Below are 23,931 nucleotides of genomic sequence, written 5' to 3' on the forward strand. Positions count from 1 at the left end.
GGCTTTGTGTAGTAGGTGTCCTGTAGTGTCCAGTGGCTCAGCCTCCCCAGTCACCTGAGCTGGGCTTCTAGGTGCTCCCCTGTGTGGGCTGTGTGCACTGTCCTGTTGTAGTTGAGCCTTGGTTGCTGCTGGCGTCCCTGGGAGGAACTGACCCCCAGGCCAATCGGCTGTGAGGACCAGCTGCAGCTACAGCCAAAGACCTCTGTGCTGGAGACACCCCTATGGAGCAGGATTTACTTCAGTGGGGCTTTGGTGTTCACCAAGTGCGCCCCTTGAGTGTCACTCGTGGATGTGGCAGGGTTGTAATCCAGCGTGGTCGAGTCTGAGCACCAGGTGCACTGTCTCTGGGGCCTCCCGGGAGGTGCAAAGTCAGCCTGTGCCAGTGCCTTGCTCAGGGCCACCCAGCATGAGCTACACAGCAAACGATAGTTGGCTGCTACTTGTGCTGGGCTTGGAGGTGTCCAGGAGAGGCCAAGCTATGAGCCAATGCAGCTGCCGCTAGTGCCAGGCCTGGGGCCACTTATCAAGCTATATGGGGTATGCTGAGGCCAGCTGCTGCTTGTTGGAGAGATTTTAGGAAAGTCCTAAGCATGAGGCTGGAGAGGCCACTTGCACAGAAAAGCCCCTGGAAATGGCCTGGATGAGCTGCAGGTGGGGAGGGGCGGGGCCAAAGGTGCGAGTCAGGTGCTGGCGATTCAAATATGGCGCCTGCCTGCCGGCTGTGTGCGGGGAGGACTCGCCAAAGGAGTGATGGCCTCTGCCTTCTCTTCTGCCTGGGAGGAAGCCGCCCCTCCACCTCTCGCCCGGATTTCAGGCAGGTTAGTTCCTCCCCGAGTGTCCCAGGTCCTTTCAGGCTGCTGCCCGGGGCTGGGCTCAGAGGGAGCGCGTCTGAGTGAGTCCGTGCGGGCCCTTTAGAGGAGCTGCTGGAGCTCCCGCAGCCCCCGAGACCCTCAGGGACAGTCCCCGCTGGTTTCACAGCTGGAAGTTGTGGGAACTTCTCTTCCCCGGCCTGGAGCCCTGGGCTGGGGGCCTGCTGTGGGGCTGGGACCCCTCCCTCCTCCAGGAAACCTCCGCCGTCGGGATTCCCTTCCAGGTTTCAACTGCAGCACCGGGTGTGGGCCCGCGGCCGCGTCTCCGAAATTCAGTCCCGATCCGCCCGCGTCTGCGCTCCTCCTACTGCTCTCGGTGCTTCTTCAGCTCCCTAGTTGTGGGGCTTCTGTGCAGCCAGATTTCAGGAGGCTCTGAGTGATGGTGGTTCTGTATTTTAGTTGTAATTTTGATGTGGTTGCAGGAGGGGGCGGGTGCAGCTGTTACCTACGCCGCCATCTTGTTGATACTCTGTTTTTCTCTTTATAGTTTTCTCATGCTCTCTAATTTTAATTTGGATGCTGGACATTGTCATGACAGCTGACAGTGACAGGTGGTTAGCTGAGGCTGCCCAGGTCAGTTTACCTGACTCTGCACAGGTGCAGCCTGGGGGCAAAGCTGAGCATTTCTGGGTGCCTGACACATGTCAGGTGCAGCCCCAGGTGTTCCTGCACAGCTCATTGCTGCAGGGTCCCTGCTGACATCAGGAAAGTGCCAGGAGGCCGCAAGGTACCCCACCTGGGCTCAGCCCCCCTACTGGTGGCCATGTTGCTCACCCACCTCAGGGTCTCCCAGAGGTTTCATGTAGAGGACAGAGGTCACAGGGAGAGCCCCCAACCCACTCCAGAGTCCCCCATGTACTGTGGATGCCTCCAGGGTGGTAGTGTGTTGGGGGGCAGCAATTCCAGATGTACGTGTGGGTCTGTGAGGTTAATAGCCACAGAGAGGATAGCACCAGGGCTCAGAGCTGCCAGGGTCCTGCTGGCTCCGACAGGAAGAAACACACAGGTCGAGGCAGATGTTTCTTTTCCTTTATTTAAAAAAATCATTTGGGGTGTGGTGTGAGGAGGGCACACCTTTCATGGCTTCGGGGAGAACACAGTTTCCAGAAGGAATCACGGGCAGAAATACATGGAGAGAACCTGGGGATAAAGGGAGGGGCTGCACCCTCCAGCGCCTCTGGGCAGAGTGCTTACTTAGGGGTTGGGAGGGGTGGGGAGACAGTATGTACAGGTGGGCAGTGCCCCCTGGACCCTATGGGTCAACAGGGACATGACCACTGTGGCTGGCCCACAGCATCGCCCCTCCCAGGCAGACCGGCTGAGGTCTGTGCCTTCAGCTGCAGGGCTGGGAGGAGCCTGGCAGGAAAGCCAACCCTACAGGACCTTGAGCAGTGCAAGCCCTCCCATGAGTCCTCCTATTCCCTGGGGCTCAGGCCTACATCCTAGAGGCCGAGGTCAGGGTGGCCTGAGCGCCCCCAGTGAACAGACCAGAATGAAAGGAACAGAAGATCCCAATCAAACGCACTAGAGGCACCCCCACACACTATCTCCTACCAGGTAAATGGAAATCCAAGATGCATTGCCATGTGCAGTTACACAAATATGACGACGGCCTACGTGATCATACCGTCAGGCTACTGGTCAGGCAGCCCTGAGCTGCAGGGATGATGGGCAGGATGCCCACACCCAGGGACCCTCCCCTCATCCCCAGTCTTGAGGGATTGTCTCACAGCCCTACCTGCCCGGCCACCTCCTGGATTCTCTGAACAGGCAGCCACACTCACCACCACAGAGATGCCCAGAAACATAGCCAGGGGTAGACACGGTGTGGGGAGCCTTCTGGGGTTGGTGTGGGACGTGGGGCAGTCCACTTGTCTCGGGTGGCTTCCGGCTACTGTCCTCACAACTGTGTGCGGGCCTGGGCGCCTAGGTGTAGAAGATCACCTCGGGGATCTGGCCATCCTCCACAGACGTGCCATTGTTGTTCCCAGCCGCGTAGCAAAAAGTGAAGCATGTCTTGGCCCCTGTTGTTGGCGACTCGTGGGTCACCTTGCGCAGGCCTTTGGTGCCGTAGTGGGAGTCCGGGCCCTGTGGGGTTGGGGCCATAGTGCAATCAGAACACACCCCCCCCAGGACTGGGGTGCCAACTAGGCAGAGGACATCAGAGCCCCATACAGAAGTATCTGTGCTGTGGAACTTCAGGGTGACCCTCCAACCTACAACAGATGGCCCCCACCACTGGAGATGAATGGTGGAGTGTGAGTCAGGGTTTAAAGTCAGGGTCCTGGAGAGGGGTCAGGGATCAGAGTTGGGGTCAAGGTCCTGGATAAGATTCAGGTTTCAAGGTTGAGGTCAGTGTAAAAGGTCATGGTAGGATCCAGGGTAGGGTTTAGGGAACAAAATTAAGGTCAATGTGGGGGCAGAATTATGGTCCTGGATAGAGTTTGGGAATCAGTAAGGGTCAGATGTTGGGGTCAGGGTCTTAGACAGGATCCAGGGATCAGATTTGGGGGTTAGGGTTGGGGTTCTGGATAGGACAGAATCAGGCAGCGAGATTTCCTTATGCTACTCATTACAGCACACAATTTAAAATTAATGAGTTATTTCTGGAATTTTCTATTTAATATTTTTGGACCATGGGTAACTAAAACAACAGATAAGGGGGGACTACGGTACTACCAAACTAGAATTCAATGCCTTTCAAAAATTAAAGACAGCCCGGCTGGCGTGGCTCAGCGTCTGAGCATCGACCTATGATCCAGGAGATTGTGGTTCGATTCCAGGTCAGGGCACATGCCCAGGTTGCGGGCTTGATCCAGGAGGCAGCCCTATCTCTCTTTCCCTCTCCCTTCCATGCTCTGAAATCAATAAAAATTAAAGACAAAGGACAGATGAAGTCAAAAGAAAATGAAAAGGGCTCAGGGATCAGAGTCACGGTCAGAGGTTAGGGTTGGAGTCCTGGATAGTATTTAGGGATCAGAGCTGGAGACAGATGTTTGGTGGGGTCCCGGATAGGGATCAGGGTAGAGTTTAGGGATCAGAGTTGGGTTTCTGTGTAGTGTTCAGTGATTGGAGTTTACTTCAGGGTCAGGGTTGGGATCAAGGTTGAGGTTCTGTGTGGGGTAGGGTCAGGGTCAGGCACACCTTGAGCGTGGCGCAGGCTGTGTAGTTGACGTTGGGCAGCACCTCCACTGGCTCCTTGAACATGACTCGGAAAGTGCTGGCGGAGCCGTCGCAGCTGAAGCCTGTGTCATTCTGTCCCAGCACCGTGTTGCTGTCTGTGTGGATGATCTGCAAAGGCAAGAGCCAGACTCTCACCACTCACCAGGGCCCTCCATCCCCCTGCCTCCACCCATGGGACCCCACAGTGGCAGAAGGGAGGGCTAGACTCCACCCTAGGCCTGGCAGCACAGGGTTCAGCCTATGACCCATAGGAAATCCATGGGGTTAGGGGCATAGTCCCCTCCAACTCCAGAACATTCCCTCCATATAGGGTGTGACATGCCACAGACCCTAGTAGGGGAGAGATGGGGGATCTGAGAGGGGTCCTGAGAAGGCTGGGGCACAATGGGAGGGGCAGGGGTAGGGGTGGGACAAGAGGCAGAGTCAAGGACATTAGAGGGACATAACCTTGGCAGGGCCCGGAGTGGGGTAGAATTGGGTGGGACCCGATCTAGGGTGGGGCCTGACCTGGGGATGGGACCTGTATCTGGAGGCAGGGGTCAGGGTGGGTGGGTACCTGGATGTTCACTTGGTAATCTGTGGGCCCATGGATGGAGCCATATAGTCCAAAGCCAACCACAAAGATGCGCTTGTTGACCGAGAACCTGACGGACAGAGAAACAGGTGCTAAACGCGGGATGACCCTGCAACCAGGTGAGAATACACGGGCACAGAAGCCCTGCAGGGGCTTCCACTCCCATGCTAGGGGCTGGAGGCCCTGCAGGGGCTTCTACCTCCCATGCTGGAGTCTGGAGGCCTCCTGTGATGGGGCTGACTCGTCAGCAGGAAGTCCCTTCCCAGGGCCCCCAGCAGCTGTGCTCACTGCCTGTACCTCACTCCTGGCAACCCAGCTCCCTCATCCCCAACATCCTTACACAACACCCCATCCCCAGTGCCCAACTCATCCCCACACCCACCTGATGCGGTCGCTTGTGCCACTGTAGCCCCAGCGACTTTCCACCTGCTGGAAGCGGTTGATGCTACACTCCTTCCCACGGAGGCAGCAGCGCGGCCGGTCAATGAAGTCCACACGGGGCTTGGGATTGACGGTGAAATGCAGGAAGAGGCTGACAACCTCTCGGTCCATGAGGATGCCCGACTGCGCAGGCCCTGCGGGCACAGGGAGCAGTAGGTCAGGCTGGGGTGGAGTCTGGCTTGAGGCTGAGGAAGAGCCGGGTAGGGAAGGCTGGGGTGAACCCCCAGGAAACAGAAGACACTGGAATGTGTGGGCATCTCAAGTCCACAGCATCTCTCAGAAGTGATGTTGGATTTTCTGTAAAACGTTAGGGGTCTGGGCAGCCCTGAGATAGGACAATTCTGCCCTGGCACTTTGGGAGGGGTCCAATGCAGACATGGGGTTGACGCTCTGATTAGCTGGCTTATTGGGCAAAATGGCCCCTCATGGCCCCAGGTATTCCTACCTGCACCAGGGACCATCCCTCAGGTCCACCCCTAGTTGACAGAGCAGGTGGCACCCTGTCTGTCCACACTCAGAGTCATCAGTGACTGAGGGGTGATTCCCAGCTAGAAGAGGTGGGAGATCCTGGCTAGGTAGCGCTGACACAGACAGGGAGATGACGGGACCTGCCTAAGTCAGGCTGGGAGCCAGGGAGGGGAGATCCAGACAGTGACAGTGGAGGCCACATGCAAACAAGGACAGGTGGGGCTGGGGCAGAAACGGGCCTGGGAGCCTTACACATGCCCTGGTCATCACTATTCCACCTCCAGGACAGAAGGCAGGACTCAGGCCTTGAGCTTTACAAGACTGACATATTTACTAACTTGGAACCCATTTCTGCAGAAGGTTGGCCACAGCATCGCCCACAGCTCCCACGGCCCAACATTTCAACAGAGACCTTCACAACAGGGGACAAGGCACTTCTATGGGTTCAGTGAATAAGGAAGATACAAAATTGAATGCAGAATGTTGACCACTGTTTTTTTAATCTCTGCATAGAAAATGCAGAAAGAAAAATACAACTGACCTCAAACCATGCCACATGGAGCCAGGGGAATCAAACTTCTATTTTCTTGTATTTTCCAGTGGAACATAAGTCAGGGAATTCTCTAAAATACACAGTGACAAAGGGCCAAAGCCCCGTGGGGCCCACCCATTGCACAGACAGGGCCAGAAGGCCTAACTCAAACACAGAGGACACACAGGCCCTCCTTCCCAGCCAGTGTGTGGGAAATACACTTAATTATTTGTTTGCTGCTGTTAAGAGAACCCTGAGCCTGGCAGGACCAGATGCAGTGTAGGACAGCCAATATGCACTGGCCACAGGGCTTTGTCACAGACCCCATCCAGAACCTTCCAGGCCTATTTGGCTCCAGGGCAGAGGCTGGCACCAGCCATGAAATTGACGTGACAGGGAGGCGCAGTTCCAGGGGATGGGATTCCAAGTCAGCTGCCCAAATGGCCCCAAGATGTGGGCATACACATGGGGTAGAAGGCATGGTCAGGGCCACAGACCCCAGGCACTACAGCAGGGTCACCATGACCCTGGCCATTTCCCACCCCTTCACAGGCTTGTCAAGGACACTGAAGCTGGAGCCCAGCCCCCAGGACATGAGCCCAAGACAGGGACCCTCAGTGGCCGATACACTCATACACGTGTGTGGACACAAGACACAGAGGGAAGGAAACATTGAGATGTGGGATGGCCGGATGTCATCTGTGGGTCTGTCTGTTTATATGTTCGTGCACAGTCCAAGCTTCCCATCAACGTGAAGAGTGTCATCAGCACAGAGGGGCACTTGGGCCAACATATGGCTGGTGCCAGACTGGGTGGGACATGCAACTGAGTCACACATAGGGTCCTTGGGGGTCACACTCTTCCAGAGCAGCCCCCAGTCCCCGACTGTTACCTGCAGCAAACTCCTCGATGGTCATCAGTGGGAAGCGGATGAGGGCCAGTGCCTTGCCCAGGACCTTCCGCTTGTTCTCGGGTGTCACCTGCAGCTGCTGACGCTGACACTCAGCCTCAGACCAGCGGACAACGGCACTAAAGAGGCGTACCTCGCGGATGCCCAGCGTGTCCCTCTCCAGGACAGCCACCAGTGTGTCTGCAGAGGACAGGGGGGCCATATCAACGTGGACACCATGGTGTCAGCCAGGGGTTGTTGGCATACCATGCACAACCTGTGTCTATGCTGGCGAACGAGATTTCACCAGCTCATGGCCATGCCCGTTCACCATCCTGTCACTGATGGCAGCAAAGTGGAGCCGCAAAGCCGAAAACAAGGACTACCTGGGCCTCTGCGGGAGGAGTGTGCCCACCCCGCCTTAAGATAGTGAAACCCAGGTGACCTCCCCCAGGTGCCCCACAGGCATACCCAAGTCAATATCCGTGAAGCCCTCTGCGGTGATGGCATCGGCTGTATTTTTGTCGATGTTCTCCAGGCACAGGCTGGCAAGCTGTGGTTCGTCAAAGAGCCGGGCCTACAAGGGAAGTGCATCAACATCCAGCCCCGACATAGGGCCCAAGACAGATTCCCTGGTTCAAAACTTGTCACAAATTTCAAGTCTTGGGGCCTGGGTGCCTGCACAGTGTAAGCCCCAGGGGCCAGGAGATTTTCTCCAAGTTCACAGACTTGCAGTAACCACTGCCTGGTGTGGACAGTCAAGCAAATGAAGGACCCTGCTCCGCCGGCACCTCTAAAGCTGGGCCCCTAGTGGTTCAGGGATAGAGGCAGGGGCAGCAGACAGGGCTGACCCCCAGGGAGGTAGGCCCCATTCCCCCTCAGGTCAGACAGGAGCCCTGGGGGAGAGGACCACCAAAGACTGGGGGACACAAAAGCGCTGTGCCCCTGCCCATCCGAGATTGCTCCATCAGGGGGCCAGGGAGGGAAAAAGATACACCTGCCCAGGAAATTAACCCTTCTCTTACCGTTCTCTGCCTGGGGCCTGGCGAAGACACTCCACATGGCCACATATCTCAGCAGATATCTGGGACTGGCCCACACACAACAGTTTTGGCTCTGACAGTTCAGAGTGACTCAGAGAGTGGCTGGTCAGGTCCCAGGTGCCACCTCAGCAACAGGTTTGCAAATCTAACTTGTTTGTGACCCACCATGGAGAGGGTACCCTTCATGCCCTCCTATGTCCAGGTCTCCTGGTCCCCTACAGCCCCACCAGCTGAACCACAGCCAGCTGACCACACAGAGCCCGAAAGGGACCTTCTCAAAGAAACATGAACACCTTTCATCCCACACCTGAGCCCCTGAAAAAAGGGCAAAACTGCAGGAAATCTGCAACCAAACAAATGTGGGAGCCCAGCCTGCCAACAAACTGCCAAGGCCACCTAGAAACTCACCTAGAAAACTCAGGGGGCCACCAGGGCAGAGGGATGGGGGGGCACTCTCCCAGGGTATCAAAAACTCAAAAATCCTCCCCCCACCCATCTACCTGTGCCCCAGCCAGGCTCCCGCACCTGCGTCAGCAGCATGAAGGCGTTGTCCGCCCGCAGGTTCTTCTTCAGAAACTCCACACAGTGGGCCTCCAGTGCAGGCACCGCGTACTTCTTGGCGGTGTACAGTGTGGTCATGACCGTCTCAGGCCCTATCTGAACCTCATCCGAGTAGAGAAACCTGGGGTGGGATGCGGGTGGCCATGAGGCAGGACCCTAGGGACCCTGGTGCCATCAGACCCCCGACAAGACCCTACACCAGTCTCTATCCCACTGGCCCAGCCCTGAGGGACCTTCCAGAACCAGCATCTGTTGCCCTCCAACCTGCAGACATGACCTAGCAAAGGCCATTATCAGTGAAAACCAGTGAGAAGCTAAACCACCCACATTCCAACATGGAGAACACTTCTATATCACAGGCCTGCTCTTATGCCATGTGGGGGGCACCAGGGATTGAAGGACACCACAGGTGTCCATTTCCAAAACACCCGACCTACACTGACAGGCCTGATGGCAAAGCTCAATGAGGTCTGGACAAATCAGACACTCATGGACATTATGACCAGCTGCCACTGACCCCACTCTAAATGTGGGTTGGAAGTTGGAGTCGACAAAAAAAAAATGGTGAGGCCATGGAGACATCAGAAACCTGTACATGGCGGGTGGGAGTGCAGAATGGAGCCCAAACAGAGCCTAGCAGCTGGGGTCCATTGGGTAGAGAGACCCTGCAACCTACGAGGCCAGGGGGGCTGCTCAATACCCCACAGCGCCCAGGATGGCTTCCCACAGAGTGGCCCCACCCCGGGGTCAGCCGTGCAGAGGGGACAAGCCCAAATATGTGCAGGACAAGTGAGCCCCTCACACACCAACAGTGATAGTGACAATCCTCTCAGGAGGGAAACTGAGAAGTATTTATCAAAACCAAGAGAAAGAGACAGATGGAAAGACAGAAATACTTAACCCTAAGGCAGGGTTTGGCAAGCTACAGCCTGTCACCTGTTTTTGTTTTTGATTTTTTTTATGGATATCTCTTATTTTTAAAATGTATAGTAAAATCTACACAACATAAACTTTACCACCTTAACTATTTTTAAGTGCAAAGCTCAGTGGCATTAAGCACATTCACAGTTATGCAGCCACCAACATCTATCTCCAAAACTTTCTCATCTTCCCAAACTGACATTCTGTCCCCATTAAACACTAACTCCCCTCCCCTATCCCCTGGCTCCCACCAACCACTTTCTGTCTCTGTGGATCTGACTTCTCTAGGAATCTCATGTGAGCGTAATCACAGTATTTGTCGTTCTGTGTCTGGCTTATTTCACTGAGCATAATGTCCTCAAAATTCACATCACAGCAGGTGCCAGGACATCCTTCCTTTTCAAGGCTAAACAATATTCCATTGTGTAGATGGACCACATCGTGTTTATCCACCATCTGCCCACGGACACGGGCTGTTCCACTTTTTGGCTGTTGTGGATCCTGCTGCTGTGACACAGGTGTGCCTCCAGTAAGTACCCAGAAGTGGAATTGCTGGGTCATATGATGACTTTATGTTTGATTATCTGAGGAACATCCAGACTATTTTCTACAGAGGCTGCCCCATTTTACATCCCACAGCCTGCTCCCCACTGTACACAAGGGCCCCAATTTCTCCACGTCCTCGCCAACTCATCATCCCCCCCCCCTTTTTTTTTAATAACAGCCATCCTAGTGAGTGTGACGTGATATCGACTTGTGGTTTTGTCACCTGTTCTTGTAAATCAAATTTTATCAGCACACAGCCCTGCCTATAGTTCACAAACTGTCCTGGCTACTTCTGCAATCAGAGGCTCAGGTGACTAGTGGAGACAGAGCCCACGGGCCACCTAGCCGAGAATTATCCACCATCTGGCTCCAGGCTGGGGGAGTCGTCTGAGAAGGTACATAGAGATAAACGAGCTTTCCCTCAAGAGTGCCACTGTGACTGCGAAGGTGCTGGGGAAGGTCCACAGGATTCATCAATATTAGATGGGGTCAAGGGTTATGGGGCATCCACAGACAGAACCAACTAGAATAAAATTAGACCTAACAATGAATGTGGACGCCAGCGAAAAAAGGGGATGAGGGCACAATCGGGTGGAAGGGGGTCTGCGACCACATCATACACACAGGACACAAGCAGGGAGGGACCAGCTGAGATGGTGTCCTGGCTGGCTGAAGTGGGGGGCAGGTTAGCTCCCCTTCATTCATTATGCTTCTTGGTATTAATATTTTTGTGTTTGAGCCTGTGCCATTTTTATAATTAGGAGGGAATAAATAAACTCTGCATTTAAAGAAATGTTTTAACTGTTTGGGATCATCTTTAAAGTTACCCATGACAATTCACACCCAGCGTTCCTGGGAGCCAGCTGGGCAAGGAGAATGGACGTTCTCCAGCTCACTCCGCAGGACAACCATGGCCTCCATGCTGAAGCCTACGCTGCCCTAAGCTCCTCCTCTCCTCCCCTCTTGTCCCAGTTGGCTCCATTTCCTGTACAGCAACCCCCAGGCCCAAGCAGAAGTTTGAGAAAAAATTCTGAAACTTAAAAGGGAAAAATACAGGTGGCATTTAAAATCTTTACCTTATTCTACTTTCTAACTCGGTCAACTACAAAGTATCAAAATGAGGGCCTCATATATATGCTACATAAAATGCGGATGGACCTCGAAAACAGGACACTCAGTGAGAGAAGCCAGACACAAAGGCCAAGGACTGTGTGATTCCATTTATATGAAACATCCAGAACAGGCAAATCCACAGAGAAAGGGGTTCGTGGTTACCAGGTGCTGAGTAACTGGTAATGGGGGATGGTTTTTTTTGGGGGGTGATGGAATGTTCTGGAACTAGATACAGGTGGTGGTTGCACACATCTGTAAATTACTAAAAACAAACCACTGAAGTGCACACTTCAGATAAGTGAACTATATGATATATGAATTAAATATCAATTTCAAAATACAAAAATTAAAACAGGGTGGGGGCCTCCAGAGCCACCCCTCACTGTGGAGGCAAGTTTTTAGAAAATTCCAGGGAGCCAGGGCTTTGGAGACAATGTCACCAGGATCTTTATTTTCTCCCTCAGTCCTGCCTGTTTTCTGACGTTTTTAAACCAACAGGCCATCCATTCCATCCCCTCAGTCTAGAGGCACCAGGAAGTCTTACTTGAGTAGTGCCAGGAAGGCAGCTGGCTCCACGTCGGGCAGTTCAATCTCGGTGGACGTAGTAGCCATGCCCCCGTTGAACATGGCATCAAAGACAGCACTGCCCACGGCCAGCACAAACCTGGAGTGAAGAGAAGACCTGATTACCCTCTGTGTGGCCCCACCTAACACCATCGCCCAAGCCTGGGGCTGTAGAAAGGAGGGGTGGGGATGTGTAAGGCAAATGTCCCCACCAGAGACTTCCCCACTGAGGTGCAGCAGCTACTCCTCTGCCAGCTGGCTCCCGCAACAGACACTGTGCCCAGAACATCCTGATGGCAGATGCTTCCAGAAGGAAGGCATTGTAGAGCAAGAGAGCCATTTGATGGGCCAGGAGCAACATGAGGCCAGAAGTGAAATCATGTCCCCCACGGCAGTTGACTTAATGCCTTCTGCCAGCTCCCTGTGTTCATCCATCCATTCACTTGGCCACCTACTCAGTTTTGCACACACACACTCACTCTCTTACTTGCTCACTTGCTCTACACATGCCTCCCCCGTGCTCAGGCTTTGGGCACTGGGGCCCCACCTTCTTGGAGGAAGGCAGAAACAGGTCAAGGGTACAGACAGCCTGACAGTGGAGTAGAAAGGAGAAGAATGCAGGGCTGTGAAGGGGAGTGAGGGTCAGGAAAGGACTGGCAGGGACATCTGAGCTGGGCTGAATGTGTGGGGGCAGGATGTCAAGGTCAAGGGAATAGCAGGAGCCCTAGGAGGCAGTGGCTATGGGGAGACCTGTAAATTCTGCCACGAGTGACTCGCCCACTCTGGCCTACCTGCCTGCTCAAGGGGCAAGAAGGCCCAGTGAGCCCTGGCCAGTGTCTCAGTGGTTAGAGCGTCGGCCTGCACACTGAAGGGTTGCAGGTTTGATCCCTGGCCCTGGTCGGGGCGTGTGCAGGAGGCAACCAATCGATGTGTACCTCTCACATCTCTCTCTCCCTCCTTCCCTCTCTCCCTTCCACTCTCTCTAAAAAGCAATGGAAAAATATCCTCAGGTGAGGATAAACAAAACAAAAAAGACCCAGTGAGTGAGGACAAGCTGTGAGGGGCTCCTAGCCTCCCCTTCAGCCAGCTGTGAACCCTCCTATTGATCCAGTCCACCGGGGCCAGAGGGTAGGGGTTGTGGGAGGACTCCACAGTGACCACACTGAGGACAGTACCACCCAGTCTGTGCTGTCCATCCTCGGTCCCCAGGACCCACCCCACAACAGCCTCTCCCCAGGGAAGCAGAGACAGCTTGGGAGCCATAGCCTGGGAGCTTGCTCACTGCAGAGCACCAGGTCTGCAAGGCTCCTGTATCACTGTGAGTCTCCACTGTGACAAATGCCAGGCTCTGAGCAGCCATCCCACTCAGAAACCACAGAACCAGCCCCACATCGCACCTCCTGGCCTCTGTTTGGTGCCTGGGGAGCCCCTCCCATAGCACCCAGTCAAACCCTGCCTTAGACTAAACAGGTGGGATACTGGATCAAAGGCTGTTCTCTCCCTCTCTGTCTCTAGCTCACACCACCAGAGATGGGACAGACTGACTTCACAGGCCTCCTGATATGATGCACTGAGGACACATGTCACTGCTTAACATCCAAAGACACAGAGGATGAAAATAGAAAGATGGAAAAGACATGCCCTGTAAACCGAAACTGTGAGAACTGGAGGGGCTACCTTAACGTCAGATAAAATGGATATGAAGACGAGGAACGTTTCATGTGAACAGAGGGGCAGCCCACCGGGAACAGGTAACAATTATAAATGTACAAATCTAGCAACAGAGTCCCAAAATACACAAAGCAGAAACAGTGCTCAAAGGAGAAAGAGAGAATTCAACAATTATGATTGGAGGTTTGCACACTTCACTCTCAACAACTGATAGCCAGAAAATCAGCAAGGATATAGAAGAACTGAACTACAGCATCCACTGACTGAACCAAAGTGACCTTTATGGAACCCTCAACCCGATAACAGTCACGTTCTTTTAGGTGCACATGGGACACTGTGCAGGACAGACTATACACGAGAGCACCCAAATACACTTAAAAGTACTGCAACCAGGCAGAGTATGTTCTCCAGACACAGAGGGACTGAATTATAAATCAGACTGGCCGGCATGGCTCAGAGGTTGAGCATCAACCTATGATCCAGGAGATCACAGTTCAATTCCCAGTCAGGGCACATGCCCAGGATGTGGACTCAATCCCTAGCAGGGGCCGTGCAGGAGGCAGCCGATCAATGACTCTCATCATTGATGTCTCTATCTCTCTCTCCCCCTCTCTCTGAAATCAATAGAAATATATTTTTAAAAAGTATAAATCAACAATGGAGAGAAATCTAAAATATCCCCAAATGCTTGGAAATGGAATGACACATTTCCAAGTAACCCAGAAAGGAACACAAGGGACATTGTAAAATAAAGACATGACGCATCCAAAGGTGAGGGATGCAGTTAACACAGTGCTCGGGGTAAATATCACATATTTACTAAATAAAGACCTCAACAAGGTAAGCTTCCACCTTGAGAATCTAGAAAATGGCGAGCAAACCAAAACCCAAAGACAGAAGGAAACAATAAAAGTAGAAGCAGGAATTAAAGAAATTAGGAATGGGAAAATAAAGAAAACCAAAATTATTCTTTGAAAAGAAATCAATTGCTAAAACTTTTGTTAGACTGACCAAGAAAGAAAAGTGTGACACAAGTTATCAAAATCAGGAACAAAAAAGGGACCATCACTGTAGACCAAAAGAAGATAAAAGAATTTCAAAACAACTTCATGGCAACAAATTAAGACAACTATTTCCTGTAAAGACACAAACTGCCAAACTGACTCATGAAGAAAGAGAAAATTCCATCAAAGAGAAGCCCGGCCAAGCATGGCTCAGTGGTTGAGCATCAACCTATGACCCAGGAGATCTCAGTTCCAATTCCCCGGCAGGGCACATGCCAGGGCTGTGGGCTTGATCCCCAGTAGAGGGTGTGTGGGAGGCAGCTGATCTATGTCTCTCATCATTGATGTTTCTATCTCTCTCTCCCTCCCTCTCCCTTCCTCTCTCTGAAATCAATAAAGACACATTTTTAAAAAAATTTTTTTAAAAAGAGAGAAGCCCAGCCCAGATGGCCCGAAAGGGGTTCTAGCAAGGATTTTATTTTATTTTATTTTATTATTATTATTTTTTAAATATATTTTTATTGATTTCAGAGAGAGGAAGGGAGAGGAAGAGAGAGAGATAGAAACATCAATGATGAGAGAGTCATTGATCGGCTGCAGCCCACAATCCGGGCACGTGCCCTGACCAGGAATCGAACCCCGATCTCCTGGATCCTAGATCAATGCTCAACCGCTGAGCCATGCCCGGCTGGGCTCTAGCAAGGATTTTAGAAATACCACCACCCCACACATGCTGCTCTGGAAACTAGACAGGGGAACATTTCCAACTCATCCATGAGCCCCAAGGCATCAAGGAGCCCTCAGCACTGCGGAGACTGGGAGATGGTGTAGCTACTTGGGAAGGCGGTTTCTTACAATGTCAAAGGTAAGAGTTAGCCCATGATGCATCCTTTCCACCCCTGGGCATTTGCCCAAAAGAAAAGGAACTGTTTCTCCACGTAGATCTGTGCATGCATATTCATGGCAGTGTTGTTCCTAACAGCGAAACACTGGAAATAGCTCACATGCCCATCACTGGTGAATAGACAAACCATGGTCCATCCATACAGTGGCATTCAGCAGTAATTCTTTAGCAAGAAAAAGAAATGAATTACTGAAACACACAACAGCATGAATGAATCTCAAGAACATACACTACAATAGCAAAACTAGAGAAACAGAAAGCAGATAGATCAGCAATTGCCTGGGGTTTGGGATGGAAGTGGTGATCTTTTGGGGTGATAGGTGCTCTAAAACTGGGCTGTGATAGCTGACAACCATATAAACTTTCTATACAGTCATCAGATCAAATAAGCCCAAATACAGAAAAGCGCTTTATAATATCCCACACCCACAATTCCTGAAAGCTGAGTAAACAAGGAATAGAAAGAAGGTTCCATACCTTGTTAATGAGAATTTGTGGGAAACCAATCTCGAGGCTCACATGTAACTGTAAAAGCATTGAAACTGCTTGCTGTCACCCCTGTGATTGAGCAATGCCCTGGGGGTCAGAAATGCAGTAAGAACGGAAAAATATAAGAGGCAGAAATAGCCCTGGCTGGTTAGGCTCAGTGGTTAGAGCATTGGCACACAAGCTGAAGGGTCTTGGGTTCAATTCCCGGTCAAGGGCATGTACCTGGGTTGCAGGTTCAATCTTCTGCCCCGGTCAGGGCACGTGCAGGAGGCAACCAGTAGATGTGTCTCTCTTACATCAATGTTTCTTTCTTTCTCTCTCTCCCCCTCCCTCCCTTCCCCTCACTCTAAAAATCAATGGAAGCCCTAGCTGGTTTTGCTCAATGGTTAGAGCACTGGCCCATGGACCAAAGGGTCTCGAGTTCAATTTCTGGTCAAGGGCACGTACCTGGGTTACAAATTCAATCCTCCACCCCAGTCGGGGCACATGAGGAAGGCAACCAATTGATGTGTCTCTCTCACATTGATGTTTCTCTCTCTCTCTCCCCCTTCCACTCTCTCTGAAAAGCAATGGAAAAAATACCCTTGGGTAAGGGTTAACAACAACAAAAAAAGACACGCAGAAATATGAGAAACTATTTGCCCATAAGAATGATTCTCTAATTTAAAATTCTGAGCCTGCACTATGAATATGTTTGCTACTGACCACACAGGGCTATTGAAGTCCAAATTAAAATTAAAGTAAATAAAAGGTTGGATTCCTTGATTGTGATGGCCACATTTCAAGTGCTCAGGAGTCACCCACCTGTGACTAGTACTAGAGAGCATAGATTTAGAAAAGTCTACTTCACAGGGCCAGGCCAGAGTCTGCTGAACAATTAAGAACACTAGAAATTGTTCAAATCACATACCAATAAATATGCCCCCAAATCTATAGCTTCCCAGCAATAATCAGCTAGAAAAATATAATGGAGAAAAAATTATTCATAACAGAGAAATAAAAACAAAACACCTAAGCAAAAACTCAGCAATAAATGGGCAAGAGCTATACAATGATGAAAACTACAAAACTTTTATAAGGATACCAAAAAATGCCCTGAATAAATGGAGAAAGATATCATATCCCCAGATATACTTCATATTTTAACTATTTGTTCTCCCCAACCCAGTGTGTCTCTGGGAAGACCAATTCCCCACTAAATTGTTTTAACATTTGACCAATTGATTCTTAAGATCATTAAAGAACAACTAGACCAGGAGCCAACAAACTCAGCCCTTGGACTCAGGCCCACAACTTGCTTTTGTAAATAAAGTTTTATTGGAACACAGCCATGCTCATTCATTTATATGTTACTGTTTTTGTGTTGTGAAGGCAGAATTAAGCAGTTGGGATGGAAACCCAACTGTGGGCCACTGAAAATATTTACTATCTGGCTCTTTACATACATTTGTTGCTGCTGTGCTAGAATGTGCATTCCACAGGGAGATGTTTTTCTGTAAGCATCATGCTTCAATGGTTGTTGGCTGGAGGGATGGACAGATGGGTGATTGCTTCTGGAAGAGTCAAGGTATTAGACCAGCTGAAAAACTCCTGACACAGAATAAAGTTGGGAAGAACTTCCCCAGCAATTCTCAAAACACACCATAGAGCCACTATCATCAAAAAAGGTGTCACTGGCCCTAGCCAGTTTGGATCAGTGGTTAGAGCATCAGCCTGCAGATTTTAGGGTTCCCAGGCTGGATCCCGACCAAGGGCACATACCTTGGTCGCAGGCTGGATCCTCAGCCCGGGTTGGGGCGCATGTGGGAGGCAGCCAATCAGTGTGTCTCTCTCACATCAATGTCTCTCTCTCCCCCCCCCCCCCCCTTCTCCTCTCTCTGAAAAGCAATGTAAAAAAATATCCTCAAGTGAGGATTAAAAAAAAGTCACTGGCCCTGGCTGGTGTGGTTCAGTTGCTTAGGTGTCAACCTGTGCACCAGAAGGTTGCTGGTTCAATCTCCAGTCAGGGGCACATGCCCAGGTTGCGGGCAGCCATTCAATGTTGCACTCTCACATCAATGTTTCTCTCTCTCTCCCGCTTCCTCTCTCTCTAAAAATCAATAAGCTATTTTTTTAAAAAAAGAAAGAAAAAAAAAGGTGTCACTGGACTAAGAACATAGAAACAGATCAATGCCACAAAAGAAACCCAGACACAGACTGTTCCATATTCTAGACTCCTCAGTGTGGCTAAATTTTCCATGAGAGTGAAGATATCTGAGGTTAATTTTGTGGAACTACCGGATTAGTATGTCCACAAATGTGCTACCCTGAAGACATTTGCTATTTCCTCAGAGCAAGCCCTGAGAGAGAATGTACACATTTGATTCTGGCAGGTAGGGCCGACGTGTATTTATTGAGCACCTACTGTATGCCAAGCATTCTCCTGGGCACTTGGAATGCAGGACGGAAGAATATAGGCAAAGCCTTGCTCACAGCAAGCCAAGGACAACACAGTTTAAACTTCAGGCTTTGGAAACTTAGAAGGAAAAAGAGCTATGAGAAAAAGAACAGCAGGAGGTGATGGGGTAGGGGCTGCAAAGCTAAGCAGAACAGGAGACAGGACAGGAGCTTATCCAGGGCCAAGGCCAGCTCCTTACACTGTTACAGATGCCAACCTCTGTTCCAGGGTCCCAGACCCCACTTCACCCTGTACCCAGAGTTCAAGGGCTGCTCTGAGCCCCAGATGGGCCCTGGGAGCTGGTGAGTCCAGATCACACCTTAAAATTTGTCCATCCCTTACTCCTTTTAAAGTACCTCAGGCCTTGTTCCTAAGTCATCAGTTCTGGCACTAACATTCTCTTTCTGCCCCAGGACCCCATCCAGGATCCATGTGGCATGTATCTGTCCCCTTAGGCTGCCCAGGCTGTGAGTTTCTCCACCTCTCCCTGGTATTCATGCCCTGGGCAGCCTGGAGGAGCACTATTTGTGTCCTACAGGAGATCCCCAGGCTGGGTTTGTTGTGTTTTCTCCTGATTGGACTGGATAGACTGGTTTCCTGGGGCTGCTATCCAAAGTGCTGCAAACTGGAACTTACTCTCTCAGTCCTGGAGGCTAGACTTCCAAACTCAAGGTGTGACAGGGCCATGCTCCCACTAGAGGCCCAGGGGAGGTTCCCCTCATGCCTCTCCCAGCTTCTGGGGGCTCCAGTGTCCCTGGGCCTGTGGCTGCCTCACCCTAGCCTCTGCCTCTGCCATCACATGGCCATCTGCTCCGTCTCTCCTCTGCAAGTGTCTCATAAGGACACTGGTTGAGTTTAGGGCACACACAGATAATGAGTTCATCTTGAGAAGCTTAACTGAATCACATCTGCAAAGTCCCTTTTTCGAAATAAGGTCCCAATAACAGGTTCTAGGGATCAGGATGTGAACATTATCTTTTAGGGGGTGCACCACTGACCTCACTATACCAGGGTTATAGTTTTGGGGGAAAGCATACCCAGGTGAGGTGCCCTTCTCGTCACTTCCCATCAGGGTCACACACGCGCGCGCGTGCCAGACATTACCTTGAGATTGACCCTTGACCACCTGGCTCAGGAAGGGTTCACTTTCCATTCAATTCTTTTTTTTTTTTTAAGACTTTTTATTGATTTTTAGAGAGAGAGGAAGGAAGAAGGAGGGGGAGGGGGGGAGAGAGAGAGAGAGAGAGAGAGAGAGAGAGAGAGGAGAGAGAGAGAGAGAGAAAGATCCATCAGCTGCCTCCTGCATGGCCCCTACCAGGGATCGAGTCCGCAACCTGGGGATGTGCCCTGACCAGGAATAGAACCAGCAACCTTTTGGTACACATGACGATGCCCAACCAACCGAGCCACACTGGCCAGGGTTCCACTCAATTCTTTACATCAAATTCCCAAATCCAGCCACCTCAGGAGGGGTGGGAACAAGGTCCAGCTGAAAGGTGTCCCACAAATGAACAGGCGCTCTCCAGAGCACTCTTCTCCCCCACTGACTCACATGTGTTCAATGGTCGCTCTCCATCAGTGTGCCCTCCAGGATGTTAACTCTGCATAGGGTTATGTCCCTGCCTTCATCTAAGGTCGCTGATCCTTTAGAGGAGCCCTGGGCCACTGTGATAAGCACATGGTTGGGTCAAAGAGTCAATCCTCCCAGCAGCCCCAGGATGGAGGCACCTGAGTGGTTGGTCCCAGTTCACAGGTGGGGAAACTGAGGCACAGCACACCCAGGGTCACTCACTGGGCAGTCATCCACTTGACCACTGCAGGTAAAATTTTAACAATTTGTATAAAATTACAATTTGTATGAATTTACCTGAAGGCTGAAAAGAAAAAGAACTAGAGCCTTCTGTTGGGGGATCCACAGAGTAGGGCACCAATGCCGGGGCAATAGGACAAGAAAAGTGCCATCAACCTGGCCTGGACACCCTCCAGACTTCAAGTACACAGGGCCAGGGAGCTCTCGGGTCCCAGGGGGATGAACAATGACTGAAGGACTGGCAATGTATGCCAGGGAAGCCAGGCAGAGAGCCACTGGGTGACATGGGACTTGTGAGGCTACTGGCACGAGAAAGTTGCAGGTCCATGGGGTGGGCAAATCCGATGGTGAACACTGGGATGCAGGCATACACCCCCACACCCAGAAGAGCCTGCATCCCAGAACCCACTTTCAAGGTGGCTCTTTGCTGCCATTTCTAAGCACCCCTCCTGCTCTGTCCACACACTGACCCATCCACTCCCAACATTATGTACCCCTGCAAATCACAGACCCCAAAGGCACAACCCTCTGGTCCCATAGCTTCTGGCCATCTCTCTGGGGTGTCTCAGTCCCTCCAACACAATGTGTTCCTCCATGCCTGTCTTCCCCTGGGACGGAATGCTCAAGACAGGAGTCTAGGGAACCCCACCATGGTACCCCAATCTCCCTCAATTGCCAAGCCACCTTCTCAGCACATCACAAGAATGTGCCTCTCCCCAAAGAGAAGATGAACCCTTTGTGTCCCATTTCTGCTGTCCCCACCACGAAGCCTATTGTCTATGTGACCCATTCTACCCTTCAAAGCAGACGCAGTCACTGCTGCCCACAGCCCCTCTCCGTCTGCTTAGGCCTTACTTTGTATCCCACTTGCCCAGCTCCTCTGGTCTCCAGGCCTCATATCCCTGAGTCAAGAGTCCTGCATTCGCCTCCCTTCCGCCTGCCCTGCTCAGCACCACTCACTCAGGGGTGTCCATTCTGGAGCAGGTCAGCCCTGTAATCACCTCCAAGGCCCTGTACCTCCCTCCTGCTCTCAGAAATTCTCACTAAATGTCATGCCTGTCCTTTAGTTATCTTCCATCTCCCACCAGAGTCCAGGCTCCAGGGCCACCAGCCACCTGGTGGGGGCAGGCCCCTCTCCTGCTTCTCTCCAGGGGTCCTCGTGCCCACCTTTCTTGTCCCCATTTTGCCACCAGCCAATGGACCTTCAAGCACACTTGAGTACCTGTCCCAAGGTCAGCTGACACCCAGGGTAGGGGACCCCACCAGTCCCCACAGCAAAAACCCTGAGGCTCCCTCACAGGGTAGGGCTTCCAGCTGTATTGACCTGCCCATCCCCAGAGGGCTCCAGTCAGGGGTCAGGTGGACAGGAGAGCCTGGACTGGACTGAGCAGTATTTAGGAACAAAAGGGGTATGAGGAAGGCCACAGCTCTGGGAGGGACTCACAGATGGCAAACCAACCCCTGCAACCGCCCAGCACCTCCTTCAAGCTTAGAGGGGCAGCCCACATGGGTGATGGGAGGAGCCAGGGGAGGTCTTAGGGAACCAACCACAGGCCTAGAACCTTTGGAGGACAGGAATCCAGACCCGATTATACATAAATAACCAAGGAAAAGCCAGAAAGACTCTCGAAGGCACAGGTTAAATGTCACATGTCAGAGAAGTGGGAGGACCCTAACAGCAGGTTGGGAGACACTGCCAGAGGAGAGGTAAAAAAGCCCCTAAACCCCCACCCAGCCCACCCCACCCCCACCCTGTGGAGACCCTCCAGTGAGCCTTCCCCTCTGAGGTCCCTGGGGTGTAATGGGGAGCAGGGTCAGAGGGACCAGGAGTGGGCAGAACAGTGTGATACATCAGTCCACCCAGCCCAGGAGTTTGGGGGCTGCACCCTGGCAGAGGGATGGGGTCTGGACCAATAATGCCCCTTTTCCAGAGAGGACTGGGGGGTGAATGGGCTGGGTAAGTTCAAGGACTGGGGTCAGGGGGCTGAAAGGGGTCAGGGACTAGGGGGCTAAAGGAGGGTCAGGAGGCTGAGGGATCACAGCTGGGGGTCACTGGGAGGGGCTATGTGGTTCAGGAGTCTGGTGGAGTTAGGGCGGTCATAGCTGGGAGAGGATGGAGCACTGGGTGGAGGAGGTCACTGGAGCTGGAAGGCAGGGTCCAGGGGTGGAGGGAGCTGGTGGGGATCGCAGGGCCGGGAAATCATGGCCAGGGTGGCACGGTGGGGGGGATCTCTGATGGACGTGGAGGGACGGGGATCCTGGGGCTGGGGGAAGCGGAGTGGATGGGGGCCTGGCAGGATCACAGGGTCCAGGATTGATGGGGCCTAGAGAAGGTGGCTGGGGGCTCCTGGGAGGGTCCTGGAGGATCCTGGGGATGGCGGATCCTGGGATGGCAGGGTCTGGGGATGGGCCGTCTCGGGGTCGTGGAGATGGCAATGGCAGGTCTCCAGGGTGGCGGATACGGGGATGGTGGGGCCCCAGGAATGACGGGCCCCGGGATGACGGGTCCTGGGATGAGGGGTCCGGGGTCGGGGTCCCGGAGCGGCGCGGCCCACCTGTGCGCCGGGATGCGCTGCGCGCCGAGCCCCTTGCCCACCAGGAAGTGCACGTCGCACAGCACCTCGTTGTTGAAGAGGAAGGCGAAGCGCTCCTGCACCGTGGGCTTGGTGGCCTGCCAGTTGTACACGGGCTCGCGCAGCAGCGCCGCCGCCCCCGGCTCCTCGGCCGCCCGCTCCCCGCCCGCCGCGGCCTGCGCGCCCGGCCCCGAGCCCGGAGGGGACGCCCCGGGAGCAGCGGGGACCGAGGCGGCGGCGGCGGCGGCGGCCGCGTTGCCGGGGGCGGGGGCGGCGTTGGCGCTGGGACCCGGGCCGCCCCCCGCGCCCGCACCGACACCCGGCGGGCACGACGCGCGGCCGCCGCTCCCACCCGCCGCCATCTTGTCGGTGCGGCGCCGCGGGGCGGGCGGGGCGGGCCGGGCGGGCCTGTCTGTCAGGGCGGTGCAGGGAGGGAGGGGGCGGGGCGGGGCGGGGCGGGGAGGGGGCAGGGCGGCGCAGGGAGGGAGGGGACGGCGCAGGGAGGGAGGGGGCGGCGCAGGGAGGGAGGGGGCGGGGCGGGGCGGGGGGAGGGGGCGGGGCGGCGCAGGGAGGGAGGGGGCGGCGCAGGGAGGGAGGGGGCGGCGCAGGGAGGGAGGGGACGGCGCAGGGAGGGAGGGGGCGGGGCGGGGCGGGGGGAGGGGGCGGGGCGGGGAGCGGGGGGGAGGGGAGCGGGGGGGAGGGGAGCGGGGGGGACCAGCAGACGAGGGGGTGGAGGGAGAGAGGAGACGGAGGGAGGGAGGCAGGGACGGGGGAGCAAGGCGGGGCCGGCCCAGGCTCCGTACCGCAGACCCTGGATCCCAGACCTCAGACCTGGGACCCCACACACTAGATCTCCTACTTCAGACCCGCACCCCGGATCTATACATTTTTCACCTCAGACCCTGGCCCCGTTTTCTAGATCCCATTACTTCGACCCTCGACCTCGGACTCCAGCCCCCGGTCCCAATTCCTGGAACCCAGGTCCTAGACCTCAGACCTCGGATCCTAAACTGAACCCCATTCCCCACAACTCAGATCCTATATACTAGACGTCCGACCTCAGCCCACTTGCTCCAGATCCCAAACTCCGGACCCCAGACTCCAGACCTCAAATATCAGACCCCAATTCCAGACACTGAACCCAGTCCCTGGACCCCAGATCCTGATCTCTGATTAAGATCCCCAAATCCCAAATCCAGACCCAACCCCAGAGCTTGGACCCCAGAGTCCATACCCCAGACCTGGGATCCAGGACCCCAGCCCTCAGCCCTGGGTGGTCTGCCTGCCCAGTCGAGGGGACCCTCCTTGTACAGAGGGGGCAAACTGAGCCGGGAAAGGG

The 23,931-nt window shown here is 53.5% G+C and overlaps 2 protein-coding genes across 2 annotated transcripts in view; one reads left to right on the forward strand and one right to left on the reverse strand.

Annotated features, from left to right (window-relative positions):
- CSNK1G2 (casein kinase 1 gamma 2) overlaps nucleotides 1-14,062 on the forward strand; it is a 45,055-nt gene extending 30,993 nt beyond the window's left edge. The window contains exon 10 of the mRNA XM_087816608.1: nucleotides 13,220-14,062. The gene's annotated coding sequence lies outside the window, so the exon portion shown is untranslated. The remainder of the gene's footprint in view (nucleotides 1-13,219) is intronic.
- On the reverse strand, nucleotides 1,884-22,963 carry BTBD2 (BTB domain containing 2). Its single transcript, XM_016209741.2, has 9 exons — nucleotides 22,575-22,963; nucleotides 11,685-11,804; nucleotides 8,525-8,681; nucleotides 7,428-7,533; nucleotides 6,960-7,157; nucleotides 5,009-5,201; nucleotides 4,609-4,696; nucleotides 4,014-4,160; nucleotides 1,884-2,957 (listed from the first exon to the last, which is right to left on the reverse strand). The coding sequence occupies exons 1-9, from the start codon at nucleotides 22,952-22,954 to the stop codon at nucleotides 2,796-2,798; spliced, it is 1,551 nt and encodes a 516-aa protein (XP_016065227.2). The 5' UTR covers nucleotides 22,955-22,963; the 3' UTR covers nucleotides 1,884-2,795.
- Nucleotides 22,964-23,931: the final 968 nt, after the last annotated feature.

The sequence above is a fragment of the Miniopterus natalensis genome, chromosome 4, assembly GCF_054644295.1.
Source record: "Miniopterus natalensis isolate mMinNat1 chromosome 4, mMinNat1.hap1, whole genome shotgun sequence".
Taxonomy (NCBI): Eukaryota; Metazoa; Chordata; class Mammalia; order Chiroptera; family Miniopteridae; genus Miniopterus; species Miniopterus natalensis.

Excerpts from the sequence above, each read along its gene's own strand:
- BTBD2 (XM_016209741.2), bottom strand. The coding sequence starts at position 22,954 with ATGGCGGCGGGTGGGAGCGGCGGCCGCGCGTCGTGCCCGCCGGGTGTC. Across the intron at positions 11,805-22,574 it reads CAGCGCATCCCGGCGCACAG|GTTTGTGCTGGCCGTGGGCA; the intron begins GTGGGCCGCGCC and ends TCTTCACTCCAG. Across the intron at positions 5,202-6,959 it reads CATCGAGGAGTTTGCTGCAG|GGCCTGCGCAGTCGGGCATC; the intron begins GTAACAGTCGGG and ends CTGTGCCCGCAG.